The following is a 27987-nucleotide window of genomic DNA, read 5'->3' on the forward strand; positions in this document are numbered from 1 at the left end:
TACAAAACCACAAAAAGATGAAATAATTTTTTGCTACATTACCGGCAGATACTGATTCTGATCAATTTAGAGACAATAAAGGCTGAACTGACAAATATGTTTGACTTAAACGCAACTTCCGGACGTCCCCTAAAAGGGTGGGTAAGAAAACCTCATATCGGTAATGTAACATTGTTCACACACAACCTACAGGAAGGAAAGACAAACCATGTCACTTCTCTGCAACACTTCTTCGTGCAGACTGTAAGTGAAGAAAGATGGTGTTTCTGCCGAGTTTCCTTCTGCTTTCTTCTTCTCTCTTCACCTGTAAGTAGAACCATTACCAACAAATGACTGTAAATATATATGTATATATATATATATATATGCATATATATATATATATATACAACTATTGTATTTATATATGTAAAAATGTTTATGCGTGCATGAACACTATTAAAAACTTAAATGTATTAGTTCAAAGGTTAATAATAGAGACATTTAAAAAAAAAGTTCCTAATTATTAATGAAGAAAAATTCTTAATAATTTGGAATTTACATCTAAAAAAAATATTCCCGCCATTGTTTTTTCAACCAGGTGATTTAATCTGAGTCATCTCAACACAATTGTATTGTTGTTTTTTTCAAATGTTCCTCGCACAGAGGGTTGATTGAATAAAGGCGCAGGTTTAAGAAGATTCATCTTAGTTTGAGAATAGTTCATGAAAAAAGTTCAGAAAACGGAGAAATTTTGTTTATGTTTTCATTATATCACAGGTTTTCTCCCCAAAAAATTCAATTCAAAAATATACTGCAAATATGGTATTATCATAACAATAAATGGGGAAAAGTATGCATAACTTAACCTCTAATTTTTATTTTATGATTTAAATCTGGATTATTTTTATACAAACCTTTTAAATAGTTGAGTAAATATTCCGACAGAAAATTATTCTGATAATTCTCATTGCGATAAAATGAAAACTAAAATCAAGGAGAAATAAATTAGATTAAAATAAGCTTGTTTAAATACGAATATTAATATCCCATAATAACTTGATTATACAACTCTTGTATTCAATTTTAGCCTTGACAGTTTTCAATAAATAAATTATATTTTGAATTAAATACCTGCATATAAATGACTGAAGTTCCATAAAAACAAGTATTTTCAGCATGATTTATAGAGATTTCAGGCGGTAAAATATAATTTGAATATCTATGTTGATATATTCGGGGGCAAAAATACTTATTTTTTTCATCTTTTGCAGATGCTTCAGGACAAAACATAACTCAGACGCCGCACAGCCTGTCAGTCAAAGAAGGAGATTCAGTGCAGATCCAGTGTTGTTGGTCTAATGGTGACCTTCAGGCTGTGTGGTGGAAGGACTCAGTAGAGTTTAAGGGCAATGATAGCGTTCAAGTAAAGGAGCGTAATTGTACACGTTTAATCTTTGAGAGCATCAAACACGAGGATGCTGGAAGATACATATGCGTGGTCGCATTTGAAATTCCCTTGATCACAACAGTAAATGGAACTGGAACCAACATCATCGTTCGGGACAAAGATGAGGCTCGACCGTTGACAGGTTGTCACAGGAAATTGTCCCACAGTCTTTTTTATTTTTTATAGATTGAATTGGAAGTTTTTCTGTTTTAATGTTCTCTCTCAGAAGAACCTGCCACGACATCTGCTCTGCCAGATCCAGTCACAGCCGTCCTGTCGGTGCTGGGAGGTTTGATCCTGATCCTCTGCATCTGCTGCTGTTACATCAGAAGAAAAATAGGTGAAAACAACGACTTAACTGGTTCAAGTTTGAGTGTCTTTTTGAACTTTTCCGTGGTCAACTGAGGACTTTAGGGTGTGAGTGTTGATGGAGCGTAAACTGTGTGTGTTTGTGTGTGTGTGTGTGTGTGTGTGTGTGTGTGTGTGTGTGTGTGTGTGTGTGTGTGTTTGTGCAGCAATGACTCCCATGGTGATCTATGAGGCCCCTCAGACCGACTCCGAGCTTGCAGAAGCAGAAAAACACAGCACCGGTTCCTCCACCGGATCCACACAGTGGGTAAGTTACGGCTGGTTTTCTCGTCTTTTTTTTGTTGTAATTTTCAATTTATAATGTAATGCAACTGACGCTACTGTCACAGAAAATTCTATTTATTTATATTAATTATTAACTATGGGACTGATTAACTCTTGAATTGTGTTGTTTTATATTCTAGGATGGATTTCTAATTCATCAGTTACAATAAAATAACATAATAAATCATAAAAACGTTTTTATTATTTTGAAAATAACATCAAATTGTATTATTTTACCTTCATATCATAATTAAATATCGTGTAGTTGAGACGTATAGTTTTATTAGTGAAGATAATGCTTTGAAAATGATTCATGGGAATAAGACGAAACAGGATTATATTTTTAACGTGTTTTCTTTAAGACAAATTATTTCATTTATGCTGTCATTTGGGGATTTTATTCTTTTTCACAAAACTACTGAACAAAAAGAAGAATTCAACCAAAAAAAACGTTTGAGGGGGAGATTTGCATCAAGATTAAAAGACTATATATTAAATCATTATTATAATTATTCATTCTTGAACATTTACATGTAGACTCCTGACCTCAGGGGTGGGCAATTAAATGATCCTTCAGGGGCCACGTTATGTACCGTGGCCTTTATAAGGGGCCGTCAAGCCAAAAGAAGCAAGAGAAAAATAAACAATTTTATACGATGGGAACATTTTAAAATGAATAGATAGATAAAAGGATATTTGAAATTAAGCTTGTTTCTTAATTTTATTGTATCATTTCATTTTTAGCTTCTAAAAAACATATTTCATATATTTCACCGTTTAAAATATAAAAACATAATATGCAAAACCAGTGTTCTCAAGCCATAATTTAATATAATTGTATTAATTGAATGTATTATTATTTTATATACATTTTATTTAAATATATAAAACAAAAACCCATAGAAAAGGACAAATAAAAGGCGAAAAAGAGGAGAGAAAAATACATTTAAACAAAGAACTTTAGAAAAAAATACGTACAAAAATGCATAATAAAGAAATGACATTAAAAACCGTCTGTTAATATATGTCTAATATTTAATGTTATATACATTTTGTTTTAAAAATGTCATATGAAAGCACTACGAGAGAAAAGTTATTCAAACAAAGTTTAGGGGTGAACTAGTCATAGTATTGATGGAGAGTGATTTGAAACATATCTTAACGGCCAGTTTTGTAGTTTTATTTCAAATAGTACAAACGGGGATGCTTAGACTGAATTCTGCTTGATCCGACCCGATTGTTAGTCAAACTTGTTTTGCTTAAATGATGAAAAACGTTGCATGTGATGTTCTTTTCTATGACTTCTGCTCCCTCAGTGTCCGGTGGAGGTGTATGAATCCGTGGAGTACTTTGAAAGGCACCGAACCTAAGCACTGTGTGAGAATTGAACCAAGAACTCTGTACAAGTCTTTTGTAAATACATTTTTCCGAAGAAACTCAAACTTGCGTCAGCCTGTGTTTATTGACAAGCCTGTTGTGTACATTGTGCGGTCCATTATCTACTGTAGCTGTGAAATGGAAAATGTCTTTTTCTTTTTTTTTCTCTCGCTGCAGAAAAGGTCAGTGACAGGAAGTGGAAACTGTTGTGCTTTGAGTTTCTCATGGTTCCACCGCAGAACGAAAAAACATGGCCAGAGTTCAACCTGTAGCCATCTAATCAACGCACTTGATGTTATTCAGCACACACGCACATACACACACTCAGACACACACATGCAAAACTTAAATAATAAATCACTCACATACCAGAGGAGCAGACAAAAGACGAGACTTGACGAAACTCAAAAAGAAAAAATACCGTCCTTCGACGCTCGGAACAAAAGATCAAACCTTGACACGTATCATATGATGTCAATCATTCGCTGTCAATCTGTGTGAATATTGGTAGCATTTTACAATGGACGGATGTCCCTCATTTTACTGCCAAATCTAAAATAGTTCACTGGTGTTGGAACTTGTGTTTAACCAACTCATGAAGTAGTTTGAGTTTTATTTAGGACATCTTTTGCTAACTAACACTTCTTGCAACACTTTTGTACTGAAGTCCCTCCAAATCGTAAAAATACCAGGCCTGGTTGATTCCTGTCCAACGGAGGATTTCCAAAATGAGTTTCTATCAACTTCCTACAGTGAAATGGCTTATAAGTTAGTATAATATATATATACATATAGTATAATAATAGTTCTTTTTTTAAAGAACCTTTCTAGACCAGGGTCACAAAGCGCTTGAACACTCAAAACAATACACATTTAAAAACACCTACAAATTTAAAAACTGTAAAAGGTCTGGATAACATAAAACAAACACAGGAGTCCAAGAAAATCATTGAAAAGCACAAATATAAGTGTCTTCAGATGTTTCTTGAAGGAGTCAGTAGATCATCAAACACAGAGATGGTTCCTAAGTTTAGGAGCAACAGTCTGGAAGGATTTCTCTCCTCTGGTCCTGAAGCGTGTTCAGGAACCATAAGTAGATTCTGATCCACAGACCTCAGAGCCCGAGCTTGGGTGTAAGTCTGGATCAGATCACTGATGGAAGGTCTGACCATGAATAGATCTGAAAGTAAGAACCAGATTTTTTAAGTTGATCCTGAAAGAAACTGGAAGCCAGTGAAGAGTTTTAAGGATCGGGGGAAATGTGAGTTCTTCTACTAGAGCGGCTCAGAATTCTTCTATCCTTAAGTCTGAATTGAAGACTGCATCAGACAATTCTAAGTCCATAAAGGATGATCTGCAACAACATTACGATCGCATCCATGAAGTTCGATGTGACGTCTGGAGTCAGAGAAGTGGACGCTGCACTGAAGATACCGTTACCTCTCAAGCTCAGGTGAAACGTTTTTCTGTTGATCTTTCCAAGCTGGAAGAAAAACACAAGGATTTTGAGGGGAGGTGAACAAAGTGAGGATATTTAGGGTTCCAGAACACGTCCATAATCCAGCGATCCCATCCACCACTTCCATGCTGCTGAGAGACGCCGGCGAAAACACAGTCACAATCGTCTTCACATTTCATGGTTCCATTGCTAACCCTTGATATTCATGCCGTCCTGACTCCGTCCCGCCAGAAATGGGGTTTTATCTGTTTTTAAAAACTCAACTAAAATTTAATTGAACTTATTCTCTCTGATTCACGTTTGTAGTTTTTCCCTCTAGAAAAAAGTTTCAACTGTTGTACCTCTCTTAACTTAAAACTTACTTTAACACTCACTGAAGAAGAGTTTCACTCACATCTGATCTTAAACATGTGATGAATCCAAAAGTGACAACAGATCATTAGCATAAATCCACACCTTGAATGACCATATAAGGAGGTGGATCACCTGTCAGTCACAAACAAACAGAGAGAGAAACAAACATTTCTGAAGCGAAGATCCAAATAATCTGGGCTGAAGCAGAGTTTATTTTATTTCCCACCGTCAGTAGTGGAGTTAAAAATATATATTTAATTTCCTTCTGTTCGTTGTTGAGCGAGGGATGTGTCAGGTGTTGTCAATCATCCTAACATACGTGTCATATCAGACGATGAATATATAAACCATTCAATTCAATCCCTAGAAGAACCTGTAGCTAAACAGGAGTTACTAAATTCAACCTGACCAAACTTCAGCTATGGCGGGTGAAGACTCGGCTGCTTCTGGAGCCAATATTCAACATCAAACTAATTCAACCACGGCCTGATCTTTCTTCTGTGGAACAGAAAACATATCACAGATAAAACATGACAAAGTGAACTGGAGGCAAATAAACGCACAAAAGAAAGACTTCAGTCACAGTGGTATCACTAAAATATCACCTGCTGATGAGAACATTATTGAGGAAATATATATATATAGTAGATATAGATATAGATATATATACAGCATATATATATATATGTATTTTTACCTACGTAAAAAAAAAAAAAAATATATATACTGTATTTGTATATATATACTGTATATATATATATATTATATATAAACTGTATTTGTATGGGTTTTAAAAATATAATATGAGTCAATTGACGTTAATAATTCACAATCGTCAACATAATTTGGATCTTAAACCTGTTGCAACAAATTTCAACTAAGTGTGATTTATTTTATTTTGTTATGTAAGATTGTGTTTTTCATGCGCGTCCGCATTTTGTTTACATAACAAAAGCGCGATTAAATTAATTAAAATGTAATTTAATAGTGACAAACATTAATCTTGTGCATTCTTGAATTTACACAAACTCATGTTTAGGACCAAGTGTAGATTTTCTAACAGTATCTAATACAAGATCGAAGCTACTAAAATATTGATTAATAAAAATAAAAAAAAACATAAATTTCCAGCTGTTCATATTTTATACACAAATGTATTCTGAGCTTCATGAATGAGACGCATCGTCTTCTGCTGCTTTAATCTGTTTGAATCTGGAGCTTGTGTGCTTTGAAATGTGCCTTATAAATAAAAATAATTCTTCTTTGTATTTTTATATTGTTGCGTAACAACAATAATTTAATTTACTAAATAAAGAAGGAAGCATGCAGTGTGCAATAATATGTAAGATCGCTTAAATAACAACATAACATTACATTGAACCAGAGTCCTTCAAATTAAGAGACTAGTGACAAAGTAGAACATAAATGAAAGGTTTTCTTCGTCACAATATATCGACATGATGGAGACTCCTGCACCAGTGCCTACAACACTGCCACCTACTGGCTGTGTCTGTGACTTGGTAGGCTATAGATCAGGGCAATTCAAATTCTTCAAGGGCCACATTCAATTCTGTGAATGTTGTTAGGGGTCGTCAAGCAAAAAGAAAGCCTAAAATCCTAAAAATAAAGGACATGCGTCATTAGGCCGTGATATATATTAAACTAAATAAGCTGCAATTTTATTCTTGTATGAGGTTTTTTTTTTAAAACATGTGTTCAACTAACTTAAAAAAATTATTTTGAGGGATTAATAATATATACTCAAAAAATGGATGGATGGATGGATGGACGGATGGATGGAAGGATGGATGGATGGATGGATGGATGGATGGATGGATGGATAAGAACAAGAACAAAGACAAATAAAAAGAAAGAACAAGATGACACAATCTAGGTCTAAAGATAAAGAACATTGCTCAAAGACTATAGTTGTGGATCAGAGTAGTATTTGTATTTTTGAAGAGCAAATGAAAAATAACACAAACACAAATTAGTTCGTAAAGACCAAAATACATGTGACAAACATTATAATATACATTTATATATATTAAAACATGTGTAGAAATCATTGAGTATTTGAAGATCACCCTCTGAGAATGTATTACAAATATTTAAGAGACGGCCCGTCAAAACCACGCGTCATATTCTCATGGAGCCCTAACTACGGTTTTTACGGTGCCCTTCAAAATAAAACACTGACCAAAGTTAACTTCAAAGTAAAGCAGGAAAAGAACCTTTGTCTTTAATGCGAACATTGTCAAATTACCACCTCAACGTCTCACTATAGTTTCACTACAGTTTCACTTAACTTTACGAGTCACTTGTTCGATTTATTTCATGTGATATATTTCTCTTATACATTGTCATATTAGCAGCTTCTCCCTTCAGATCAGCTGAAGACCACATCACACACGAGTGTTCACACCAACCTACAGGAAGGAAAGACAAACCATGGCTAACACTTCTTCGTGCAGATGCCAGAGAGGAAAGATGGTGTTTCAGCCGAGTCTCCTTCTTCTCTCTTCTTCTCTCTTCACCTGTAAGTAGAACCATTACATTTCAACATTACTGTCGCACAGTTCTTTGTGTTTGTGCACGGATGGAGAAAATAATCTTTTCAAACAGTTTTAAAACAACTAATTTAATGGTTATAAATACATATATTTACTTTTAAATGAAGAAACTGACACAGTTAGTTTTATGTGCTGATGCCTAACATTTGTGTGGAAAATAATATAAATGCTGGATCAGATAAAATTGAATTCATGTGCAAAAAATACAGGAGATTTACGAAGACCGTCATGAAGAATACATTTTTGAGTGACTGAAAAAAAAGGTAAATTTGAAGTAAGAAAATGTGTTTATTTAAATAAGCAAAGCATTAAGTTGTATTTTATTTTTACGTATCGCTATGGCAAAGAAAATATTAACTTTAAATGTCCAACTACCTTGTAATTTAACGGCAACTTTAACGTAATAACACACTTGGGTTATAAAGTATATATATTGCTTTTTTCATTCATTTCTGAATTTTCATTCATAGATCTGAGAACCCAAAAAACTTTTTTTTTCAACTTGATTATAACATTTCTATGATTCATGTCACCAGAATTTGACTTTTTTTTTTTTTTTTTTAATATTCTTATTCTCATTGCTTGATCTTTTGCAGACGCTTCAGAAGGAAAGATAACTGAAAACTAGAATCAAGGAGAAATAAATTAGATTAAAATAAGCTAATTTAAATATGAATATTAATATCCCATAATAACTTGATTATACAACTCTTGTTTTCATTTTTAGCCTTGACAGTTTTCAATTAATAGATTATATTTTGAATTAAACACATGCATATAAAAGACTGAAGTTCCATAAAAGTAAGTAAGCAAGTATTTTCAGCATGATTTATAGAGATTTCAGGCGGTAAAATATAATTTAAAAATCTATGTTGTTATATTTGGGAGGAAAAATACTCATTTGTTTCAATTTTAGCATTGACAGTTTTCAATAAATAAATTATATTTTGAATTAAATACCTGCATATAAATGACTGAAGTTCCACAAAAACAAGTATTTTCAGCATGATTTATAGAGATTTCAGGCGGTAAAATATAATTTTAAAATCTATGTTGAAAAAAATACTCATTTGTTTCATCTTTTGCAGATGCTTCAGAAGTAAAGATAACTCAGACGCCGCACAGCCTGTCAGTCAAAGAAGGAGATTCAGTGCAGATCCAGTGTTGTTGGTCTAATGGTGGCCTTCAGGCTGTGTGGTGGAAGGACTCAGTAAAGTTTGAGGGCAATGATAGCGTTCAAGTAAAGGAGCGTAATTGTACACGTTTAATCTTTGAGAGCATCAAACACGAGGATGCTGGAAGATACATATGCGTGGTCGCATTTGAAATTTCCTTGATCACAACAGTAAAAGGAACTGGAACCAACATCATCGTTCGGGACAAAGATGAGGCTCGACCGTCGACAGGTTGTCACAGGAACGTTTTTTAATAGATTCAATTTAAAGTGATTTAATGTTCTCTCTCAGAAGAACCTGCCACGACATCTGCTCTGCCAGATCCAGTCACAGCCGTTCTGTCGGCACTGGGAGGTTTGATCCTGATCCTCTGGATCTTCTGCTGTTACATCACAAATACAAAAGGTGACACCAATGACTTTCTGTTGGAGGTTTCAGTGTCTTTTTGGGATCCGTGTCATCAATGTGTGTGTGTGTGTGTGTGTGTGTGTGTGTGTGTGTGCAGCACTGACTTCGAGTGTGATCTATGGGGCCCTTCAAACCGACCCTGAGTTTGCAAGAATGGAAAAACACAGCAGTTCCTCCACCGTATGTCCAGTCTTGTTCTAATGAAGCCTCGCATTTTTGTAATTTTCTTCTGCCATGAAATGCAACTTCTGCTTCTGATGTCACTTTAAATTACTTAAATTCAACGTTAAAATTAGGTACAAAAATGCCAAACAATTATGAGGCTAAGTAAAACTCTTCATATACACTATATATCTTTAGCTATATATATATCTATATATAGATATAGATATAGATATAGATATAGATATAGATATACATATAGATATACATATACATATAGATAAAGTTAAAATAAAATTCTTCCTTTGTACCCCCAACAAAAGTGGACAGTATAAATAAATATATATATATATATATATGTGTGTGTGTGTGTATATATATATATATATATATATATATATATATATATATATATATATATATACACATATATAATAACTAAAATCTAAAAACACAGCAACATAACAGCATAGAACATGATTTGTTAAAATGTACTTATGACTTTTTCTAGATAATAGTAAAGTTATGAGTTAAAATATATTCCCAGTTTTAAAGATTAAGACCAAAACTACACAACTTTACAAAAAGAATAACACCTGCGTTTCAAAATATGGAATTCGCTTTATCATGGAATCTATCAACACACGCTTATTTCAAATAAATGTATTGTATATTATTATATTATATATTATATTATATATATATATGTTTAAATAAAGTCCATACAAGGACCTCTTGCATATAAAGGACGATAAATGACATAATTATTAATTAATACATGTATAAATAAAGAACTGAATTTGTAAATAAATGTTTGAATTAATGTTAAAAAAAAACATCTAGATAAATATATAATATTTATAAATGAATTATTTTTTTTAAAGGTCAAAGGTCCGAACAAGCATGTCTCATATGAATGACGATAAATGACATAATTATAAATACATTTTCTGATTCTGATTCTAAATGAATAGATACATTATTAAATGTGGAAATAAATAAATAAAATAAGACTTGTGATTATATTTTTTTTAAGAACGGTGTTATTTCTCTGTATGTATATATTTATGTATACATGTTTCTAAAGAAAAGAAGAAAAACAAACTCACAAGTCTGTACGAATTAGAAACAAATAAATACATAAATAAATAACCAAAATAACGTGTGAATAAATATAAAATACATTTTTTTCATTTGTTGTCCTTCATAAATGAATTAAACAGTTCATTTTAATTATCATTTGTTTCGTCCATTGTTTCATGGACTTCACTGAAGAATCTTCGTAAACGATCTTAAATATGTTTAACTATTTTGAATGTTAAACGTCGATCCAAACGTGACGTAATATAAGTGGCGACCAGACGCTGTCCTTCAGGTCACATGCGTACTTTTCACCTTTAACTCCACCTCAACCGAACTACGCGAGTCACGTCTTCGCTTCTCATTGGCCGCCGGGTGAATCTGCTGGAAACACCTGCCTCTGATTGGCCGAGCGGCACCAGCAACTTAGAGTGTCCGGCGGAAGCGTGTTCCGTAAGTTCCTGCTGCTGCTGCTGCTGCTGCGATGGCGAGCGTTTGTGTTCGAGCTCTGAGGCAAAGCTTCTCTTTACTGTCGTCGTCGGCGCTGACGAGGTGAGACAAAGTATTATTTAACTTCATATGATTGACAGTTAACACTCTTGCGAGTGTAGCTGTTTTTAAGCGTCACGAAGTGCTGCTAAACGAGGAGTTAGCTCGTCACAATGACAGTTAAAATGTACAAAATAACAATAACATGACGATGTAAACCCAGTTAATAACCAGAATACTGCAATACTTCAGATCGTGATGATGTCATAACTACGAACTGAACCAATGTTGACTTGAGAAGTGAAGCAAACGAGGTTAAAATAATGTCATTGAGATTATCAGGTGCAAAATATTTTTAATAAATAAAGTTAACAACATATTGAATATTTAATTGAAGGAAAAACTTACAAAACCCTGTGAGAATTAATTTATTAATTTATTATTATTATTTATTATAAGAAAATCATTCAATCTATCATTGTAAGGATGTATTTCAAGCAATAAGTTCATTCATTAGTCCCACTGTGGGAATATACTGTATGTATGAAGGATCATGAAGTAAAGAAATGAACAATAAATATTGAACTAATATCAAATGTAATTCCAAGGTAACCTTGTTGTAGGACAATGATGGGCAGTTACATTAACCTGAGGGCCCCACATTTTATACAGTAGATGTTCTGTGGGGCCATCAAGCAAAAATAAAGGAGGAAAACATGCTAAAATTATTATTTTATTGTATTATAAACTTTAAATCTTGCATAAAATCTCCCAAAAATGTATTTTAGTATTCATTTAAATTGTTTTAAGGGACAATAAATAGTCACATTAATGACAAAAGTGGAGTCATGAAACCCTACGTCATATTTAGAGACTAGTACTGAATAATAAAAATATGAAATATAATTCTTAGTTCCTACATGATCTTTGACCTCTTGAGGGCCACATGGATACAAGAGGCTGCGTCTAATATCATGTCCAGGTCTGTTCTAGGATGCTGTAACTCAAAGTCAACTGCTCAGATTTATTTAAAAGATGAAACGATAAACATCATTTCTTGTCCCTTCAGAGCCTCCCCGCGGATGTTATGCACGGCCACACAGCAGAAGAACGGTCCTGCTCCTGAGGAGGCGGCGGAAAAACCCGAACCATCCGACGCAGATAAGGTCCAGAAAGAGATGACCCAGTTGGAAGACCAGCTGAAGGATATGACGGTACGTTTTTTAGCTCAAGTTTGTCAACGTAAGAAAAAAGATTCGCGCTGCAATCGAAAGGCTATGGAGCGACAGATCTGTCGGGTCAGGGTCTTTTGTGAGTGAGGCTTCATGAAGCTTCGTTGAGTCATCGGTGTGTGACTCTTGTTGTTCTGCAGGAAAAGTACAAGCGGGCGTTAGCGGACACGGAGAACCTCAGGTCGAGGAGCAAGAGGATGGTGGAAGATGCCAAGTTATACGGTAAAACATGATTCTCTATGAGCGTTCTCTCTTTATATGCTGATGAAACTGATGATGCAATATCAGAGCAATAACTACCAACCGTTAATTAAAGGTGAGGCTAATTTAGGGGTTGATATTTTGGTGGGAAATGTATGTTTTGTAGGACTTTAAGTTGCATTGATATACTTGTCGGGTACAACACAGTTCAAAGTGTAGGATAAAGTGATAAATGATTTTTCTGAGTGTGGTAAAGACACTTGTCTTCTTCTTGCACTAAACTACAACATAATTTGTCTTGTTTCTATGAAAGTACATCAGATCTTCAGAATATTTAATGGTTAGATTTGATATTTAAAATGTTAAACCTTTGATTCTTAATTGAAATCAATTATTTCTATATTTAAATTAAATTGTTTTGAACGGTTGTGGTGTCTATAAATGTGTCGGTTTTAAAATAATAATAAAAATACAATTTTTAAACTACTTTTTTTTACACATCTTCATATTTTAACTTTAAAATATATTTTTTTCTAAATTCAAAATTTTAATGTTTATCCTTTTTTAATTCAATAACAGAATGTTGGTATTATTTTGCCAAGAACGTTTAAATATACAAATTATTAAATTTAACTTTCAATTTAGAAACTTTTTGAATTGAGAATAAAAAAAACAAAACGATGACATTATGAAAATAAAGTAAAATAAAGTCCCAACATTTTAATTGTTAAATTAAACTAGTCGCATTGTGACCCTGGTATAGAAAAGCGCTCTACAAATATTACTTACCATTCTTAAGGCACTGACATACTTCCATACATTTCTTCATCGCCCCCTGCTGGCCAAATCTATAATACGTTTCCCTTTCAAAAACCGGTTCTCTGGTTCATGACTAACCTACGTTCAACCCCAGGTATCCAGGGCTTCTGCAAGGACCTGCTGGAGGTGTCCGACGTCCTGGAGAAGGCCACGGAGAGCGTGCCCAAGGCGGAGGTGACGAGTCAGAACCCTCACCTGAAGAACCTGTTCGACGGCCTGGTGATGACGGAGACCCAGATGCAGAAGGTGTTCACCAAGCACGGCCTGGTCAAGCTCAACCCCGACGGCCAGAAGTTCGACCCCTACCAGCACGAGGCGCTCTTCCACGCCCCCGTCGCGGGCAAGGAGCCCGGCACCGTCGCCGTGGTTACCAAAGTGGGCTACACGCTTCACGGTCGCACCTTGCGGCCGGCGCTGGTCGGTGTGGTCAAGGCGCCGTAGAAGCTCCGACTGCCTGTAGTGTTTCTATGACAGGAGGGGGAGACCTCGACCTCGGGTGACCTTGAGCCACCGTTATCAAACTGGATTGAACTTTGGGAAACGACCATCAGTCACGATCTCACCCACAAACAAACTGTTCTGCGATTGTCGGCTTCCGTCTGCTCACATCATTCCAGATCGTTGTGTTGAATCATGAGTTTGTTGTGCGTCTCCAGTTTGAACATAATGAACAGTTAACGCAATAATTTATACTTCATCGATTCACAAAGAGAACCGTCGTGTACCACCTGGAACTGTTCTTTTTCAAAGACATGAATCTATTTTAAAGCAACGGAAGTCAATAAAAATATAATGTAAACACTATGGATTTGCTTTTCCACTTTGGTGTCTCAACCTAATAAACCGAAGGTATGTGAATCACTGCCCTCTAGTGGTGACCTGAAAAATAGTCAGACGTAGTCTCTCACTTTTCCTTTTTCAACACCATGAGAAAAAATATAATTCGAATTTTGACTAAAGGCTCTCAAGCATTCAAACCCATAACACAAATTGGGCTTTAAAAAAGTTAACTTAATTAAATGCTTTTCTTCTAGTTAATTAAAATGATTTGATTGATTTGAATTTTATTTACATTTCGATAAATTTGTAAAATAAAATAAAAAATCAACTTTTGCAATTAGGCTTCCGGACGCTAGATGGTAGCCGTCATGACTGCAGCACTAGGTATAATGAAACCCTGTGAGCTCCCGCTGAGGACGAGAGGATACAGTCAAACCAGCGGCTTTTAAAGTTCATGTTTGGACATATTTTGTTTTGAAAATAAATGAAAGCAGTTACGACTTCGTCAAGAGTCATGTAGTCTGTAAAATCAGAGTCAAGTACTTGATAATACTACACATATATACTTGTTACTACACTGTAAGGTAAGGTAGAGCAGCATAAATATAGTATTGTATCACCTGCATCGTGATAAGTATCGTCAGATACTTGCCAGTACACAAAGTCAATAAAGTATTTCATTTTAATGTGTCACTCAAACACCAGCATGCAACACTCCACGTGTGCAAATTCATTATAACATCAGTAAAATTGTTCAACGGTAGAAAATTCTGTACAAACTCAGAGCACGGCGGTGAAAAGTTCACACAAGACAATGTGCAGGAGAAAATATAAGTAGTGACGACTCTTGACACACAGTTTCACAATGGATCGGTCTTAAGATGAAAACCCTTAAGTACATTTGGCAAAAAACATCATGAGAACTTGGGTCGGTCCAGCATTTCGTATCCATCACGGTCAGGAATCGTGTCTTCACCCTGGTGGACTTTAATGACCAGAAGTCAAAATGATCTCGTCCATAATGTGCTGATACTGTCCACAGGAAACCTTGTAAACATGTATAAATAAAGTTACAATTTTTGGACAATTAAGGCTTCAAAACTTCAGAAAAGACTATTTGGGGCACATCTGGACTAGAGTCTGGTCCTCCTCAGCCGTCTTCGTTAGAAGCAGTAGAAAAATGTTTTTGCTCCAGAATCTGATAAGAAAATATATTTTTATTCCAGGAGGGACTTCTCTTTGTACATATTTACACTCTGAAGGTCCAGAGTCTAGGCAGCGTCTCTGGAGATCCAGCCGCTCTCCGTGAGGAAGCTGAGGATGCGTTTCTTCAGGACCTTGTCCAGGTAGCTGGGGAGTCGGCTCTTGGCGGGGATCCCCTGCCTCTTCTGCAGGTGGTCCTTGATGATGATGGTCTTGACGGTCAGGTACCGGGCCGGGCTCAGGTTCAGAGAGTTGCACAGAACCTTCTCTCGGTCCGACAGCAGCTCGAAGCCCGTCAGGTTCTCTATGGCGGCGAACTCGCCCTCCTTGCCCTCCTCTTTGATGGCACAGCCCACCCCCAGCCCCCCCGACATGCCCCCTCCGGCGCCGCCCACACCCGAGCCCAGCCCGCCGCCGCCGCCGCCCCTCTTTGAGATCACGACGCTTTTGTTTTCCTTTCGTTTCTCTCGCTTGTGCCGCGCCGCCTCGTACTCCACCGACTCGTCCAGGCGGGCGATGCCGTTGCGCCGGTACCGCTGCAGCTCGCGCACTTTGGCCCTGAGGACCCGCTCCTTATGCATGTTCTCGAAAAAGTCTTCAAACTCCCGATGCGCCATGAACTGGCACAGCCCGCGTAGCCGGACCCGCTGGTCCTTCTCCTCTTTCGTGGTCTTTCTTTTGGGCGTCGTCGGGGTCGGACCCGACACGGCCGCCGGCGTCGAACCGGATCCGATCACGCCGCCGCCGCCGCCGCCGCTCGCGCCGACACCACCACCGCCGCCCGACCCGGCGACCGCTCCCACGCCTCCCAACGATCCCGGTTTCTCCTTCTCCTTCTTGTCGCGGCCCAGGAACGCCGGCACCAGGTTGTAGTCCCGCGCGATGTTCTTGCGCCGCTGGCGTTCCCGGAGTTTCCTCACGTACATGTCCACGTGCGCGCGCTTCATCTCGATCTCCACGTCCTCGTCGTCGTAGTTGACGGACAGCGCGCTGATGAGCTTCTCGGCGTCCTGGTCGTACTCGATCTCGTAGTCGTCGCGCAGAGGCATGTAGCCCAGCTGCTGCTGCTCCGCCTGGGTGATGTCCAGCGGCGGCAGCGGTGTGGTGAGGCTGGGCGACAGCGGACCCCCGCTGGGGCAGGTGTGGTCGGTGACCCGGTTGGGGATGTTGTCCGGGATGCAGGCCTTGCCCAGGTTCCCGTGGATGTACATGGTGACGTAGTGCTCCATGACCTCCTGCGGAGTCCGCGACGGTCCCACTTGCGAGGCCATGTCCTCCTGAAGGGGGCGACACAAACATGAAGGTCACGATATTGTTAGCACTTGGATCAGACTTTTGGAAGAAGACGTGCAGCAGTACACGAAGGTCACGGTCAAATGGGCAAATATGCCGAGACGTCTCATTTAATTCAGTATTCATTTTAAACGTGTAAATCATTTCAATGTTTGATCCATTTTGTTTCATCGCCTTCTTTTGTCGTCACATTAGAAAATATATCTGTTGACCCCTGACCCGTGACAGGAAAGAAAAGATTAAGCAGTTCCCTTTTTCTAGAGGTCAGCAGGTGGCGCCCTCAGAGTAGTCCAGGAATAAGAAAATATTTCAGGAATAAGAAAATATGTGGGAAAGTACAGTTTGTGATTATAAAATACACAAAGAGACACAACGATAATTCAAGCAATAATCAGGTGTTTTAATAAACTAGCTGAAGTACCAGGTGTTGCTCTGGGATTTTTTTTAACCATTTTTGTTATCTCTGTGTCAATGTGACCCGGAGGCCCCGAAAAACAAATGTATTTGGGGGATCACTTGTGTTATCTAAGGGTCAAGGTGACCCGAGGCCCGAAAACAAATGTGTTTGTAAGTAAGTAATTAATTTGTATTTATATAGTGTTTGTGATGTCCCTTGTGTTATCCGAGGGTCAAGGTGACACGGAGGCCTGAAAACAAATGTGTTTGTAAGTAAGTAATTAATTTGTATTTATAAAGTGTTTGTGATGTCCCTTGTGTTATCCGAGGGTCAAGGTGACACGGAGGCCTGAAAACAAATGTGTCTGGGGTATCCCTTGTGTTATCTTTAGGTCTAGATGACCCGGAGGCCCGAAAAACAAATGTATTTGGGGGATCACTTGTGTTATCTAAGGGTCAAGGTGACCTGAGGCCCGAAAACAAATGTGTTTGTAAGTAAGCAAGTAATTAATTTGTATTTATATAGATCTTTTCCAGACCAGGGTCACAAAGCACTTAAACAATCAAAACAATACTCAATAAAATATATACTTTAAAGGTCAAGATAATACTGATAACAACACAAGTGATGTTTCAATAGAATCGTTTTGTTGCTTCAAATCAATGGTTTCCTTGTCTATGTGTTGCGTTCATTTTTGCTACAGTTTTGGAAAGAAAAAGAGGAAACTCTTCAATAAAGTATTATCAGGTTTAACTATTTAATTTTCTTATATAAAAATGAACAAACATCATACAATGATTTCAGATTTATTTTCTTTTTTAAAAACGTTATAGATGTAGATTTAACTGACTTTAATATAAATTCTCATCGTGCTCTCAATTCTTTGCATTTAGAAACGTGTATACATTCAATTATTTAGGATTTATTACACAAGAAGACGAAGACTCCCGGCTCAAAACGTTAACTCGTCCGACACATCATCTGTATTCCTGCAGTGCATCCAACTTGTGTTGCAAAAACAACACACTCTTTGTGGAGCCCTAAGAACATCAAGCCTTCTATCGTCACACAATGGGGTGAAGATCAGTTGATGACCTTCGTTTGAAACTGGTTTCACTTCTAGTTGTGAATGAATTCTCTTCCATCTACTGTCAACAGATTCTTAAAATTAACTTCTATATTTTTTTAAACGCAAAAACGTTTAATTCTAGTTTAATAACAAAAGTGTGTGTTCTTGGTTTAAAATGATGTCAATTTAATTTTAATTAAAAATATGTATTTACTTAGATACTGTATATATAAACCATTGTCGTTTTATGTCAATATTAAAAACGCAATTTTTTTTTTTAATTATAATTTCATAATAAAGGTGTGAGTTCTTGGTATGATGTCAATTAAATTGTAATTAAAAACATGTATTTACATATATATATAAACCATTGTCGTTTTATGTCAATATGTTGATCATTATTGTAAATTATTGTCATTACACTTTATCAACGCAAACTATTTGTATTTAAAGTTTATATTTAACTTTGAATTACGTACACAAACAAATTAAAATAGAATAAGAATAACATTTTAATAAAAAACGTTACAGGACAATAAAAACCCCAAAACTGGATGGAAGTGACACTAGAAAGTATGTTTAAATCCACATCAACAGTTCTGGCCTAAAGTTTGACCGTCATGTGTAAAAAGTTTTTGGAAGAGACTGAAAAGTTGTGAAAATCGTACCCAGTTTCCAAAGCCATACTGTTCGATGGCATCGAGCAGCGACTGCTCTTCCCTGCTCGTCCATCCTCCCTCCGCTTCTGGACCCCAGAGAGAGAAGCGACCGCCGTCGACCTGCTGGTATCCGTGCCACCGCCGGTGGTTCCCGATCTCCGCCCCCGCCGAGAAGCACTCGGGACACAGCTCGATGTCCGGGCAGTCGGTGCAGCGGAGCCGCAGGTTGGTGACGTCTGCGAGGCAGTTGACGCAGTACTTCTTCCCCAGGTCCGCCATGTTGGCTCGCGCTCCTGTTGTTGGAGGAGGCGTAAGCTTGCGCATGCGCCGTGGCGCCCTCCCCCTGTCCCCCCGCCCCCCGTGCGCACCAGCGACTTGTGATTGGCCGCCGGGGTTTCCACGACAACCGAGGACAAGCCGAGAGAAGCCGAACAGAGTGTGAATTTAAAAGTATATTAAAGTATTACATTGATTTAAAGGAAATAAACGAATTATTCAGGTGATTTACTTGAGAAGTTGTACATTGTAATCTTGAGTTGTTCTGTTTTCAAGTTAAACATGTTTTTTCATAAGCAAATTTAAATCTTTTATTATTATTACATTTTTGTTAAACCTAAAAGTCCTATTTTGACGTTTTGAGAATTCCGTGTATAATACTCGTATTCAAAGTCTGATTATACATGTTTAATTTCCTACATCTGGAACAAACTCCACCTTTTTTTTTTCGATTGCCCTGAAACAAAAAAAATACTGTGAGGATTTAGAAGTTTTCTGTTAACCCTTGTGTTATCTCAGGGTCAATGTGAAATAAACGAATTATTCAGGTGATACTTAAGAAGTTATACATTGTAATCTTGAATTGTTCTGTTTTCAAGTTAAACATGTTTTTTCATAAGCAAATTTAAATCTTTTTATTATCATTTAATTTGTTTAAATCTTATTTCCTTCACCATCGTTTGGATCTGGCGTGAGTGCATGTATCTCATTGTTTATTTGTATCTTGCTTCAATATTTAATGTATTTATATTCATATATTTAGCAGAGACTGAAACCCAAAAGTCCAGCAGAAGATGATGACGTAGATGACGTGCGCACGAGCGACTTGTGATTGGCTGCCGGGGTTTCCACGACAACCGAAGACAAGCCGAGAGAAGCCGAACCGACTAGATTCAAGTTTAGTGAAAGACATTTAAAAAGAAAATGATCGATGACTTTGATTCGACTTCTGACGCGAGAAATGCAGCAGCGAGTGGAGCAGAAGATCCAGTGACGTCACAGCACGAACCTGTCCAGGTGATCAATATAAACTGACGTTCAATGGAATTTTTGAAGCATCAAAATCGTTGACTTCGAATTTGAAAAACGCGTGAAAAAAATTCAAAGCACCTTCTAATTTTTCGATGTTTTAAAAAAATCTGCGCGAACAATTTCCTTGTAAGCTAATTAAATGTAAAAAAAAATGCAATGTTAAAACATTTAGTTTAAGGGATTTGATGTTCAATGTGTCCAGCGAATGCAAATAAAGTTGTGTGACGTCACAGCATCACGCCCTCCATCGCTGCACGTTTGTAAAAACACTGAATATTGTTCACACTGAATGTCTTGCACTGAATTTATTGACATTGAATTTTTTAAACACTCAATATTATTTACGGATTCAATTTAACATTAAATTCACAGCAAAAACAAAAACAGTGCTTGAAATTTGATGGATTTTTAAAAAGTTCTATTTTGACGTTGTGAGAATTCCGTCTTTTAAATACTTGTATTCATAGTCTGATGATACATGTTTACTTTCCTAGATTTGGAACAAACTCCACCTTTTGTTTTGATTGCCCTGAAACATAAAAAATACTGTGAGGTTTTAGAAGTTTTTATTAATCCTTGCGTTATCTCAGGGTCAATGTGACCCAAAGGCCCCCCAAAAAACAAATGTGTTTGTGTTATCCCAGAAACCACACAAGGGATACCACAAATACATTTGTTTTTCGAGCTTTGGGGTCACCTTGACCCTGAGATAACGCAAGGGTTAAGAGGAATATTAATGTTCCTCTAGATTTTAAATTAAATGGACATATTGTTGTATTATCAACACATGAATATCACGTTCACTAGATTAAGTTTTAGAAAATGACTCCAAATGTTAACATTTTCATTTGTGAATTTAAAAGTACATTAAAGTATTACGTTTAATTTAAAGGAAATAAACAAATTATTCAGGTGATTTACTTGAGAAGTTGTACATTGTAATCTTGAATTGTTCTGTTTTCAAGTTAAACATGTTTTTTCATAAGCAAATTTAAATATTTTATTATTATTTAATTTAAAAAACAATCTTATTTCCTTCACCATCGTTTGGATCTGGCGTGAGTGCATGTATCTCATTGTGTATTTGTATCTTGCTTCAATATTTAAATTTATTTATATTCATATATCTAGCAGAGACTGAAATCCAAAAGTCCAGCAGAAGAAGACGACGAAGATGACGACCAGAGCTCTGAGAAGCTCCTCCAGGTCCTTCACCACCTGACGGAACAACGGAAGAAAACAAGAGATGGTAACCTTCTCTTGAGGTCCTCGCTCGTCCAGGTCTTCCAGGAGGAGCCCGTGGACGGCGAGCAGGACGAGGAGGTGGCGAAGTGGAGTCACGAGAAGAACCTGCACCTCATAGCTGGTGTGAAGCAGCAGCGAGAAGACGAGCTGGAGAAGATACGGCAGCTGAACATCTCCCAGTCGGCGCTCCAGGAGAGACTGCATGAGGTCGGAGAACATTTAAGAAACATCTTTACACACAGTTCATGTTTTCATCTTCTACAGCAAAAATTCTTCAAGGGCCACATTCAATTCTGTGAATGTTGTTAGGGGCCGTCAAGCAAAAAGAAAGATGAAAAAATCCCTAAAAAAAAAGAACATTCGTCATTAGGCCGTGACTTTTATTAAGCTAAATAAGATGTAATTTTATTCTTGTATAGATGAGTTTTTTTTCAAAACATTTCTTCAATTAACTTAAAAAAAAATGTTATGAGGGATTAAGATATACTTGAAAAATTACACCCAAAAAGGAGGGAAGTGTTATGTGAAAATGTAAGTTAATAATAAATACAAAATACATTTTTTAATGTATTAGAACCATTTATACATTTGAAATTACGAGGGCCACATAAATACAGTCAAAGGGTCAACTTGTGAATCTAAAAACTAGGCCTTAATTATAAAATGTCTTCAATTAAAATTGCAACTGTCTTAAAAATGTGAACAGATGTTAAGTAGAGATTGTAAAAAGGTCTTCGATTCACAACGATATAAATAAGGCATTATTTGGCAGTAAAAAGCCCAAAACCTTTTTTTTTCAAAAGGCTTAAAACTGTAAACACATGATGAGTAAAATGTTAACGTTAGTTTAAAAACTTGAAAAAAAGATCTCTCTACATGGCAACGAGTACCAGGAGGTTTACTTTTTGCGGAAATACTTTCCAAGTTAACACGATGGGGGTCGTGCGTTGGTTTTAGGGGAATAAAAAGTCATGTTTATTTTACATTTGGGTTAAATTGTACCTAATCCCAAGGAACTGATGTGGTGTTTTTAAGGTCTTCAATATAATTTTAAATGGTTTGTAAAAAAGTATTGTTATCAAGGAACACTCTTATACTTCCATGGCACTCTTAACACTTAATTTATAGCAAAACGTGTAAATATTCTCTCGTTTTTTATTATATTTTGATGATTTTATATATAGCAAACTATATTTATATTTAAACGCTTTACTATTGTGTATTAAAGAAGCAAATTGAACAATCGTAATCATCTTCCACTGTTCAAGTTCCACTTCTGGTGGATGACATAAACTAGAAAGAGAGATTTAAATGAACTCAAAGTATCTTGTGTGAAGAGGTGTGTTTTGGCAAGAATCTGGCGATACAGGGGCAACAAATATATAGTAATACTTTAGGAACAAGGATACATGTGTAGTATTGTCGAGTACTTGGCTCTGGTGTTGTAGTATTTACAGACCACATGACTCTTGACAAAGTCGTAACTGCTTTAATTTGTTTTCAAACCAAAATATGTCCAAACATCAGCTTTAAAAGCTGCTGGAGCCGACTGTATCCTCTCGTGCTCAGTCATGGAAGAGATCCTACAGGATTTCATTGTTCCTTTAGCTGGAGAGGACAAATGATTGAACAAAAATGAACAAATGCTGTGGATATGTACATGTTAATGGTGAATAAAAATACCAAATATATATTTTTTTCACACCTTATTGAATTATAATCCATAAAGGAACCTTTAAAAAATATATGTTTATAGGGTGCTGTCTAATATGGTAACGTGCAGTTATATTTAGGTGTATATATGTTTCTAGGAATTCAGGTTCAAAGGGGTAAAAAAAATAGGAAAAAATGTTCTTCATTTGGTTGTAGGAACGTTAGAATAAATAAACAACAATCGCCATCATGACGTCAGGTGAATGTGTCTCCAGGTGGAAGGCGAGTGGCAGTCGCTATTGGCCGATCAACAGGAAGTGGCCGTGAAAGTTCTCAGTCGACGTCTGGGTAAGGATGCGTCGGAGCAGGAAGTCTCCTCGGCGGCGAAGCTTCAGCAGGAAATGGAGGAGAAGGTCGTCCGTCAGTGTCGCGAGAACATCCGGCTGAAGATCGATAGTGACGCGTTGGAGGCGAAGCTTCGGGATCAGGAGGTTCAGCACTTCAGCGAGGCCAGGAAGCAGGTGGAGAAGCTGATGTCCAACAGGCTTCAGGCCACTCAACTCGTGGATCATCAGAAGGAAAAGTCGTCGGAGCTTGAGAAGAAGATCAACGGCAGTGTGGAGGTAGATGTTGAAGACCACGATTTGAAACTAAAGAAACAGCTACAAAGCTCGTTTTCTCCTCTGCAGGTTCTATCAAATGTAAAGGAGAAGATCCACTGGACTCAAGAGGAGATACTGACCAAACAAAAGCACCTCGTCGAACTGGAGAAGACCTTGGTCCACCAGAGGAACCTCCTGACCCAAACTAGGCAGGCTCGCTGCCGCCTGAACCAGGACAGAGTCCAGTTGAAGGAACATCTCGCGCTGCAGGAGAACACGCTTGTCCAGGATTACAACGACACCCTGGAGGACTGTGAGCGGCTGGAGGAGTCGCTGCAGAAGATCAGGTCCAGATGGGCGGAGCTTAACCCCCGTTAACCATTCCTCCTTTAATAAAGTGTGTATACATTTGTTTTTCAATAAAAATTTGCAGTCATTATGTCCTCCGCCGCTGAAATCCTGCCAGATGACTGAGGGTGAGAGGATACAGTCAATTCAAGACACTTTTAACGCTTTATCTCAATAATAAAAACTCAAAAAAATGACAAGAGTGAATCACAAAATTCATCAAAAAAAACAACAAAGGCAAAATAAAGTTTTTAGTTTGTACATGATCTTCAACCTTATGAGGGTCAAATGAATCTAGTCAAAGGAAACAGTATTTCCTGGTCTGGTCTGGAAATAATTGTAGTGTTTGTTCATGTTGTGTTGCTTAAACTATCTGGGCAATGTCTGAGGACAAGAGGATACCGTTGAGTGGTTTATATTTCTATTAAGTGTGTTTGAAACAAAATTATTCTATTTTTATTTGTTTGTTTATTTTCGTGTTTTAATTAAACCTCGGGCCGCTAGATGGCAGGAGTCATTTTGTCCAATAAAATCCTGGTTACGACTGAGTACAAGAGGCAACTCCAGTAGCTGATGTCTGTCGTTGAATTTACTATAATGTTTGGTTGTAATCAATATGTAATCAATATGTAATCAGTATTCAACAGTACTTTAATAACAAAATACAAAAAGTAACAAAATGTAAATATTCACAGGGCTGTTCTTTTTTTGTGTTGCAAATAAAGTCCCGGCCGCTAGATGGCAGCAGTCATTGAGTCACCCACAGCTAGGGAGAAAATTGTTTTCCTGGCATTGACTGAGGACGAGAGGATACAGTGACTCCAGCAGCTTTTAAAGCTGATGTTTGGACATATTTTGATTTAATAACAAATAAAAAGAGGTTACGACTTCGTCAAGAGTCATGTGGTCTGTAAATACTACAACACCAGAGTCAAGTACTGGACAGTACTACAAATATATCCTTGTTACTACGGTTTCACTATATATCGTAGCATCAGATTCTTGCCAATACACACCTCTAGTGTAAATGCTACTGTGTGTGTTTGCTAGCACTGATGTGGTGACACAGCAGGTACAAAGTGACTTTAAAGTTTCAGTAATAAAGTCTACGATCGCCTTTAAAAGTCGGGATCACGCCTTTATTCTCTCCCTGGATCCTTTTTTCATTGTCTATATAACACTTCTTATGTTTTAGATACACCACTTCATTGAAGGGAGATACATTGAAACTGCCACTTCATTTCTGGGGGGACGACACGATGAGCGAGCTGGCAGAATCGAGCTTGGAGCTTGTCTTGAGCGTCGAAGGGGAAAAAGAACTGACCTCAGATCAGTCCACAGAATATTCCCGATGGCAGGTCGATGGAGATCCCGCAGCCAGAGAAGCCCAGCAAGACGACTCGGACCAACTGACCTGGAGTCAGCCACAGTCGGACGACGACAAGGACGCCAGCGTGGACACCGTGACCCCCTCGAGGGAGGACGAGGACGAGGAGGAGGGCCTGGCGGCGGGAGGCTCGGACCAGGACGGCCTCACCTACGACCAGTACCTCCAGCTCATCGACACTCTCACCGACCAGGTGGACAACATGGACATCCGGAAGCATTTCCACGAGAAGATGAGCGAGAAGAAGTTGGACGAGAACCTGGACAAGCTGGACGAGATGCAGCAGCAGCAGGCGGCAGAGTTGGACAAGATCGAGCAGCTGACCATCTCACAGTCCATGTTGCAGCAGAAGCTGGAGGAGGTCAGTGGGTCACAGGAGAGGATTTTAAAATGAATGACTCATTATTTACAAATAGATACATTCTAAATTATACATTTTCTTTTAATGTGTAACATTACACAAATTCAATACAAAGATGTTGGTATAATAGTGGCAACATTTTTAGATTGATTTCAAAAAGTTACTAATATAAAAGATAATTTAAACCAACTATTCTTGAATATTTAGAATTTCAAACTCTGTAAAAAAGACGCTTTTATTAACATTGTCTATTAAATTCAATATGAAGGAACTATAATACATCTATAAAATGTTAGTATAATATTGGATTTAATTCTGTAATTTAACTTAATTTCGAAGTTAATATATATATATATTATTCTTCAAATGTTGGAATTATCAAAATCAAACTTTGTGTTTATCTTTTTAAACTCATCCTTAAAATATTATTTGTCTTTTAAATTCCATATTATAATGTTGGCACGAAAAGGCTACGAACAAAAAAAATTTGAATTGAGAATGTTTATATTTTTAACTATTCAAATTAGAATATCAAATTCTATGTGTTCATTTTATTAATTAATTTAGAAAATATTGATTAAATTCAATTTTAAAATGCACCATTACACCAACATCTTATAATTGAACTAACAAGCCTACAACTTACAAGAACTATGAATAAAGAAAGATTAAATTCCGAATATATTTTTTAATTATTGTAATTACAACACTATGTGTGAACCTTTTTATATATATATATATATATATATATATATACATTTTTAAGAAAACATTTGCTGTTTTAAATTGAAAACAAAAATGTTGGCCCTGTTAAACCAACAATAATTAATTAACTAATATTTAAATTTTCATAAGGCTATGAATTAATTAATATGAATTTTGATTGGCAATCTTAATATTAATTATTTTTATTATTATTATTATTATTGCAATTAGAATATTAAACTCTGTGTTAGAGTCATTTATAAAACATTCTTTTTAAATTCAATATAAATATCTTTATAAGGAATTTTCTAGACAACGGATATAAAAACATTGAATCCAGAACATTTTTTTTCAATGACTGTAATTACAGTTTCAAACTGTATCTGTTAATAAAAATGTATTTTAAAAATATATTTTAAATTCAGTACAAAATCAATGACAATATTATACCAACATTGGTACTGTATTTAAAAGGCTCTGAATTAAGCCAGTATGAATTAGAACACTCATTTTAAAATGATTAGAATAAGAATATCAAACACGTGCAAAAAGGAAAATGTCTTTTCATTTCAAAATAAAAGTGTTGCACTAACATAAAACGTGGCGTTGCGTCCTCAGGTGGAGCGCGAGTGGCAGCTGTTCATGACCCAGATCCACGACGTGGCCCTGGAGGTGGCCGGCAGGCGCGAGGGCAAACCTCCCCCAGAAGAAGACTCTTCTTCCCCTCAGTTGTCCGAGCAGGACCTGGAGTCTCACCTGAACCAGCTGTGCAGCAGGAACACCAGGCTGGACTCCAGGATCGACCTCCTGGAGACCTACATCCAGGAGGAGCAGCAGCGGATGAAGGACTCCGACTTCGTGTCGAGGACGAAGGCGCTGGACGACATCCCGGAGGAGATGATGACCTCTGACCCCCAGCATGAGATGCAGAGTGAAGGTAAGACATAGATAGATGCCAGTCAACCAGCAGGGGGCGCTCAATCCCAACACTTATGCTGGATAATTATCTCATTGTTTTGAGAAGTTTTTCCAATTTTTATTTTCTCCACAGACTGTGTTGAAGGTCAGGCGGGAGGAGGTTCAGACCACGAGTGAATAAAGAGTTTGTCCTTCACTGTCAACACCGTCTTCCACCCGACAGCTGCGAGACAACAGAAGAAGAAGATACAATATAAAAGACACTTCCATGTTGATATTGAAAAAAAAACCGAGCAGTTAAATGAAAAAAAACATTTTTTTTAATTAAAATTTTAATTCAGTTAAAGTTTGATTCATTTTTCTCATTTTAGCGAATGTTTGCAAAAGTTTTAATCCGTCCGTGAAGGTTTTCATTCGTCCAGGTCCTGGTCATCCAAGAGGTTCAAAAAGCGAGTCAACTGGTGTAGAGTTCTAGGAAGACGGTTCACCTCCGAGAAGCTTCTTCAGTTCCGAACTAAATAGCTTATTAGCTCGCTAGCTAGCCAGATGCAGCATTTAGCTAAACAACAACGTGACCATAGTTGTAAGTCGCCGATCGTTCATTGTTCAAAAATGACTGGTAAAGATTTAACATTTAGATTCATGGTTTATTACTTATATTGTTAGTT

General features: G+C 37.0%; 5 protein-coding genes and 1 long non-coding RNA gene across 8 annotated transcripts; 5 read left to right on the plus strand and 1 right to left on the minus strand.

Moving 5' to 3' along the window:
- Positions 1-187: 187 nt before the first annotated feature.
- Positions 188-3504, plus strand: LOC148081670 (uncharacterized). Of its 2 annotated transcripts, none has more exons than XM_087788622.1 (5): positions 188-306; positions 1254-1571; positions 1656-1769; positions 1945-2045; positions 3379-3504. In XM_087788622.1, exons 1-5 carry the CDS (start codon positions 258-260, stop codon positions 3430-3432), a joined length of 636 nt encoding a protein of 211 aa, XP_087644748.1. In that variant the 5' UTR covers positions 188-257; the 3' UTR covers positions 3433-3504. The 2 variants fall into 2 exon arrangements, with proteins under 2 accessions (XP_087644748.1, XP_087644749.1); XM_087788623.1 differs by having other exon boundaries at positions 1659-1769.
- A 4061-nt stretch (positions 3505-7565) lies between these two features.
- On the plus strand, positions 7566-9694 carry LOC148081671 (uncharacterized). The gene is made up of 4 exons (XR_015710879.1): positions 7566-7791; positions 8914-9231; positions 9292-9405; positions 9506-9694. It is a non-coding gene; the product is annotated as an uncharacterized LOC148081671 (long non-coding RNA).
- Positions 9695-11087: 1393 nt separating this feature from the next.
- On the plus strand, positions 11088-14195 carry grpel1 (GrpE-like 1, mitochondrial). Its single transcript, XM_087788624.1, has 4 exons — positions 11088-11202; positions 12209-12353; positions 12512-12593; positions 13486-14195. The coding sequence occupies exons 1-4, from the start codon at positions 11135-11137 to the stop codon at positions 13830-13832; spliced, it is 642 nt and encodes a 213-aa protein (XP_087644750.1). The 5' UTR covers positions 11088-11134; the 3' UTR covers positions 13833-14195.
- Positions 14196-14835: 640 nt separating this feature from the next.
- On the minus strand, positions 14836-19116 carry tada2b (transcriptional adaptor 2B). The gene is made up of 2 exons (XM_087788620.1): positions 18802-19116; positions 14836-16651 (listed from the first exon to the last, which is right to left on the minus strand). Exons 1-2 carry the CDS (start codon positions 19114-19116, stop codon positions 15443-15445), a joined length of 1524 nt encoding a protein of 507 aa, XP_087644746.1. The 3' UTR covers positions 14836-15442.
- Positions 19117-19926: 810 nt separating this feature from the next.
- Positions 19927-24204, plus strand: cfap184 (cilia and flagella associated protein 184). Of its 2 annotated transcripts, none has more exons than XM_087788625.1 (4): positions 19927-20085; positions 21232-21552; positions 23274-23621; positions 23688-24204. In XM_087788625.1, the coding sequence occupies exons 1-4, from the start codon at positions 19993-19995 to the stop codon at positions 23976-23978; spliced, it is 1053 nt and encodes a 350-aa protein (XP_087644751.1). In that variant the 5' UTR covers positions 19927-19992; the 3' UTR covers positions 23979-24204. The 2 variants fall into 2 exon arrangements, with proteins under 2 accessions (XP_087644751.1, XP_087644752.1); XM_087788626.1 differs by having other exon boundaries at positions 21235-21552.
- Positions 24205-25147: 943 nt separating this feature from the next.
- LOC148081675 (uncharacterized) lies at positions 25148-27635 on the plus strand. Its single transcript, XM_087788627.1, has 3 exons — positions 25148-25696; positions 27020-27338; positions 27453-27635. Exons 1-3 carry the CDS (start codon positions 25208-25210, stop codon positions 27494-27496), a joined length of 852 nt encoding a protein of 283 aa, XP_087644753.1. The 5' UTR covers positions 25148-25207; the 3' UTR covers positions 27497-27635.
- The last annotated feature ends 352 nt before the right edge of the window (positions 27636-27987 follow it).

Source organism: Callionymus lyra, chromosome 4 (assembly GCF_982586985.1).
Source record: "Callionymus lyra chromosome 4, fCalLyr1.hap1.1, whole genome shotgun sequence".
Taxonomy (NCBI): domain Eukaryota; kingdom Metazoa; phylum Chordata; class Actinopteri; order Syngnathiformes; family Callionymidae; genus Callionymus; species Callionymus lyra.